This window comes from Uloborus diversus, chromosome 2 (assembly GCF_026930045.1).
Source record: "Uloborus diversus isolate 005 chromosome 2, Udiv.v.3.1, whole genome shotgun sequence".
Taxonomy (NCBI): domain Eukaryota; kingdom Metazoa; phylum Arthropoda; class Arachnida; order Araneae; family Uloboridae; genus Uloborus; species Uloborus diversus.
The window spans coordinates 98103430-98109742 of record NC_072732.1 but is presented as its reverse complement, the minus strand read 5'-3'; the positions used below and the strand labels follow the sequence as shown (position 1 = coordinate 98109742).

General features: G+C 29.5%; 1 protein-coding gene across 1 annotated transcript in view; it reads right to left on the bottom strand.

The window, feature by feature from the left end:
* Nucleotides 1-396: 396 nt before the first annotated feature.
* Nucleotides 397-6313, bottom strand: part of LOC129235296 (glucosidase 2 subunit beta-like) — a 48283-nt gene continuing 42366 nt past the window's right edge. The window contains exons 12-16 of the mRNA XM_054869024.1: nucleotides 4361-4496; nucleotides 4207-4276; nucleotides 3553-3717; nucleotides 1150-1249; nucleotides 397-1012 (exon numbers count right to left, since the gene is read on the bottom strand). Coding sequence (XP_054724999.1) covers nucleotides 866-1012; nucleotides 1150-1249; nucleotides 3553-3717; nucleotides 4207-4276; nucleotides 4361-4496 — 618 coding nt within the window. The 3' untranslated portion in view covers nucleotides 397-865. The remainder of the gene's footprint in view (nucleotides 1013-1149; nucleotides 1250-3552; nucleotides 3718-4206; nucleotides 4277-4360; nucleotides 4497-6313) is intronic.

The window sequence follows — 6313 nt, the reverse complement described above, 5'->3', positions numbered from 1 at the left end:
TCTCAACAATTAAAGCATTTCTTGCTGTGCAATAACATTTTAATATGGATTTATAGTACTGCTATAACTTTGATATTTTTACAAAAATTAGTATTTACAAACATATATTTGTTTTCATGTAAAACAATTTGAAAGAAGCTTGACAATTTTTTTATCATTGCCTCAGCCATAGAATCTTACGGAAAAAATGCAAAGTTTGTGCTTGCTTCATGTTGAACCATTACCTCAGAAAGTTTTTTCAAAATTTCTTTGTGAAATACAGCTTCAGTGTACATAAAATACATTAGTTCAAAAGCACAAAGAAATGGGGCACTAAGTGCCAAAACTAAGGTGACAATGTTTACGTTTTTGAAATTGAAATTTCACAGCGCTTGTATGCATTTCTTGACGTAACTTAGGAATTTAAGCTGCAAAAGTAAAAAATTGATGCTACTAAAAACTGACAAATGTTTTATAGAACAATTGAAAAGAAAAAAATATGAAATGTTGGTGTGTTAAATCTGTATTTGAGAAGGTTCGAAACCTATTTAAATTGAAGACTTGAATAACTAATATAAATGGTTCAGATCAAGAGGATTTTTCTGTGATTTCAGCGACTTTCTTTTGACATTTATTTTAAAACTAGTTTAATGTTCGCATGAAAAATCCTTGATTGAAAACCATTTACTTGCTTCCAGAAATAAAATCTGAACCACCATTGTACAAGAATATCACAAGTTGATTTGTAAAAATAGTATTAGAGTGATACAACACAAAAACCATTATATAAGTGTTTCTCATGTAGATAAAAATATAAAGAAATTTGTGTGACTATTACAGTAATATTTTTCAAGTATTCTAAAATCTTACACAAATACATAGTGCTCTAAAGTTCCGTGTGTTGATGCTCAGTTTGAGAAACATTTTCATGTAAAGCACACATGGCTGGAGTACTGAATTCAAAGAGATATTCACAACGATTAGGTTCACTGGAGGATAACAGTTTATTTTCCAGCCCACAGTGAAGAAGCACCTGAAAAATTAAAAGTGCAATAACATAATCAAAATATGATTTAAAATTAATAAAAAATAAAATAATGTTTAAAGCTAGTTTATATATTAAAATTAAAGTTATGATTTAGTTGAACCGGGGAAAAAAAAAAGACATACCACAACTGATCTTGCTGGTCCATTCCAACATGTTTGTCCATTGTCATACCTCATTTTTGAATACCTATTTTCTTCAGGTCCTACCCAAGAACCCCAGCGCCTGAAGAAAAGGTTATACTTTTCAAAAATACAAACTAAAACACTAATCCAAAAATATTCCTTAAGCTATTCAGTTACTTGATGAATACTATTACATTTCTCAGTAGAAAAAATTCCATTTTAATCTGTTTTTACCACTCTCCTTAACTGCATACACATAAAAGTTTGTTTTGCATTATCATTTGACACAAAATATTAAAATCAAAACTTCACTGAATAATCATTCCAAACAATTAAATTTAGAATCAATAATAATATTTTAGGAAAACTGGTATCCTGGAATTCAAATGCCCCATAACTCACACAAAAATTAAATCTGATGAAGCTGAAGTAAATTTGGCTCTAGGATTTAAACGTTGCTTTGAAAAATGAACCAGCGTGCACATAATTCAAAATGAAAGGGGATGCTTTGAACTGTGTCAACAAGGGTCTGCCCACAATGCTAAACTTGTATAGATTAATAATTTTTTTTTAAATGAAATCACTTTTAAGTTTCTTAACAAGAGACCTGTTTTTGAGAGCTTCAGGAAATAGGGTACCGTTTCTGTTAAGTTCAAAAAAAAAAAAAAAAAAAAATTCACAATTTTACTTATTGTATTTATTGCATTACAATTGAAAAGTACAGGATGAAAGAATTTTTAAATATGTATTAGTCAGTATTAACCACAAAATGCACATAAATTGCTTGTAAGTACTTAAAAATGACAGCTTCTCAGAATAAAATAGGAATGAGATAATTTTAGAAGTTTTTTTTTTATCAAGTTGTAGTTTACTATTTAAATCTGAAATATTTATAGAAAGCCCTAGAGCAGTGGTGCCCAATCTTTTTTTTAACTGCGGAACACACCTTATACTAAGATGAATCTTGCGAGTCGGAATATGCATAAAATTAAAATATGTTTGAACATTTTTATATAACATGGGCGTCATTCTATATCAAATCATCCAGAAACAAATGAAAATGAAACCCATGATCTCAGATTTCAATGATATTTTTTTTCATTTGTTCCATTTACCATCACAATTAACCCTCTGATTTTTTTCGTTGATATCTTGCATACTTTTTGAGACATTAATTTTTGAAAATGTATTAAAAGACGTGTTTTTGTTTTTCCGAGAAATGTTGTGCTAGTGACATAGTTAAAGCAAAAAATATATATTTGGCAATTTTCATGAAATCACAAATATTTTTTCACTAGAATGTTTAGGATAACTTGCAGAATAAGAAAAAAATGTATTTGAAAATATATCTATTGAATATAGTGCAGTTACCATTAGCTCAAACTTGGATTTCTTAAATATTTTGAAGAAAAATCATGAAATTAAAAAAAAAAACATTTTTAAAAAAAGGCACAACACCAACCAAAGTATTTTTTTCTTTAAATAATCCTTAAAGTATAAGCTAAATGGTTATAAAAAGAAATAGGTGGTTTTTTTTATACTGGCAATTAATTAAATTCACTAGAAACAACAAATTATGTACACAATAGCTTATGCAACATAACTATTTTTGGCTTACTACTATGCAATAGTAATTGCTTTGTAATCATATACACAAGCTATATATAATACAAAATAAGGCTGTTTTACAACACATTAGCTCATAGTTCAATTTTGATAAAGTAAAAAATAAAAAATTAATATAAGTTGAAAAACAAAACAAAAAAAAAAGTTGCTGAATCATGATTTTGTACTAAATATACTGAACTTAATACTGGCTCATTTACTATTTACATCTGTGAAAAAAACCACTGGTTTTCATAAATGCAGATGTAGTATGGGCGCCCATATAGGGGGGGGGGGGCAAGTGGGGGCTCAAGCCCCCCTTTTAGAAATTAGAACTTTCTCGCAATTAGTACTTTTTGTTGTTACCTTACCTGCCAACTTGGCAAAATCTTAATGAGCTAACTAATTTTAAGATGCTATTGATAAACACAAAGTAGAGGGTTTTTCCCCCGTAAAAAACTTTTGCTTAATTTTGTAATTTAATTATTGGTATTATTATTAAAACAATTACGGGAGGGTTTGGTGGGGGGGGGGGGGTAAATGAATGCCAAAGGATCTTTCAACATGTAACAACTATTTTGTTTCAAACATGTAGAACTCGATGCATTAATTATTTGCAATCAAAATACAATACTTCAGCTCCACATATTGAACAAATGCTCATTTTAATATAAAATATAGTTTCTTCAAAATAACACCAAGATAAAATTGTCATCAACTAGAAAATATTATCTGAAACATGTTTATGCATGAGAATTGTTTGCAAAAAACATTTAATTTCAACATTAAATGACTTACCCTAAACTAACATCAGATCCACCAGATTTAGAAATTTGACTAGCTTTGTCAAAGGGGCAAAACCTGTATGTGTACTCTCGATCATCAAAGTCAAAACACTGCCCTTTGAGTGCAGCAAATTCTCTATCTTTCCCAAAATCTGAATCAAGATCTGTCTGCAGTTTTCTATCAAATACAAAAGGTTTCAAAATCACATAAAAAATAAAGTTGATGATGTTGCATCTCAGCAAAAAAAGTGACACAACTCAAAATTTAGAAAAATGTACTAGTTATTGATTTAAAATCTAAATATTTAATGCTCCTTCTTGCCACACAACTAGTACAAAGTTATCTTACATAAATGGGGCATGGTGACTTAAAAGTGATATAATCAATAGTGACACATCATTAAAATTTCATTATTTAGAAGAAATGTTTTTGAATTTGAAGTATGCACTGTTAATTCAAACAACAAAAACTAACCAGTAAACATTACATTATAAATTTTCTGCGCACATTGTAATATTTGAGACTGCAATGTGCACAGAACTACTACTATTGCAAAAAACCTTGCTTTTCTCCATTGCTGTTTTTTTTTTTTTTTTTTTTTTTTTTTGAGTAGTGTCCCTCTCCTTGCTCGAGTGCGATATGATTCTTATGAATTTATTTTCTTACCTTATTTCATCTTTAATTTTGTCCAGGGCATCAACAGATTCTTTAAATTTCTGTCTGGCATCTCTAGCAGCTGAAAACATGCGACACACATAAGACAGATTTTTCACAATTTATGAAAATTTTACATAAATACAATTGAAGAATAAAATTATACCATCAACAAGCTGGCGAGTTTCTTCATCATATTCTGATTCTTCCGATTTTACATCTTCTGTGGTATCTTTTGGAGGAAAAGATGGTGGTGTTTCCACTTCATCATCTATGAGATCTTCCTCTTCAGGATTTTCTTCCTGCAATATATATGTAATCAAATTTTTATTTAGCACACTTCAAATGTTGTGACCAATTTTCTAGTAGAAAGTAATGCACTGGATTTCCCAAAGCACAAATTGAATGCAGAATCAACAGCATTACAATGTTGATTACTATCCTTAAGATTTGTATTACACTTCATTTATAAACAGTCAACTATTGTTTACCTTCAAAAGAAAAAAATGTTACTAAATAGAAGCTCAACAATGTTATGTAATATAAGGATACAAGAAGTAAAAAGACACAAAATAATTATCTTTTGATGGCAACAACATTTTAGTCATCCTATTTTTTAAAGCCCTAGTACTATCAAAAAAACCTTATTTTCAAGGGGGCAATTTCTGCATAAAAAGTTATTTTAATTTTTTACAGAACTTGAAACTTTCTAAAATTGTTTTAGCTCAGCAATTTTTAATACTGTAAAAGTTAGTTGAAAAAGTCTGTCTGTATTTTAGTCTGGTAAGCATTAAGTCAACCAAATATAAATCTAGATTTACAAATAAACCTTGATATGTATATTTACAAGTTTTTTAAGCAAGAAACATTATTTCAAATTGGATTTCAGTTTGTGTCCCTGCTTAGCCTGTTTGCCCCCATTAGTGCCCCATGCTCAGCATGTTTGCCTCCATTAGCTTATCAGCACTCATTGCACTTGGAAATAGACTCTTTGAGATAGTGTTTTATTGAAAATTGGTTTTCAAAAATTTGAAGAATGTATTTATGTTTATATTTATAATTCATGTGTCATTTTATTGTTGTATGTTGAAAATATTGTTTTGCTCGCACGGAAAGAAAATTTAAATCATGTTTTAAATTTACTTAAGAAAGATTTCGACTTAAAAGTTCTCGGAAAAACGAAAAAACTGTTAGGTGTTGAATTTGAAAGAACTGAAAATGGTTTAAATTTGTTTCAAACTAAATATATTACTAAAGTTTTTGAAAAGTTCAAACATTTTAATTTTCCGGTTCCATTATTGCTGATTTCTAAAGGTACTGTTTTTTCGAAATCAAATTGTCCTGATACAGAAAATGAAAAACTTGAAATGTCAAAGATTCCTTATTGTAATTTGTTGGGTTGTCTTTCTTTCATTGCGAGCAGAATGAGACAAGACATTTGTTATGCGGTCAATATATTCAGTCAATTTCAAAGCAATCCCGGTGTCATTCATTGGAACGATCTTTTGAAACTATTGGGTTATGTTTTTCAAACAAAAGATTTAAAACTTAGTTTAAATTGTAATAGAACCCCATTGATAACTTTTTCTGACGCCGATTATGCAGCTAATCGGGAAGGCCGAACTTCACTCGGGAGACAGTTAATTTTGTTGGATGATGCGCCGATTGAATGGCGAACCTTCAAGGAATGTTTAGCTTTTCCACTATGGAAAATGAGTTTGTAGCCCATTGTGAAGCATCTAAAGAGCTTATGTGGTTTGACTGTGTATTAAATGAATGTTTACGATGGGGAATTGTTAGAAAAAGTAAAATTAAATCTGTAATGTACGTTGATAATAAATCGGCCATTGACTTTGTTAAATCTCTGACTGAAAATCACCATACAAAAAGTACAAAACATATCGATGTAAAATTATTTTTTGTTTGTGATTTGATTCTGCGGGACATTCTTACCGTAAAACATGTAGGTTGTAAATCCAATAGGGCCGATATTTTTATGAAGCCGCAGACCCATTTTGAATTGAGTTGTTTTTGTGAACAAATACTTCGTTAATTTTTATAGTATCAAATTGTTTAGTATAATATATTGGGGTATTAAAGTATAAATATTTTTGTAACA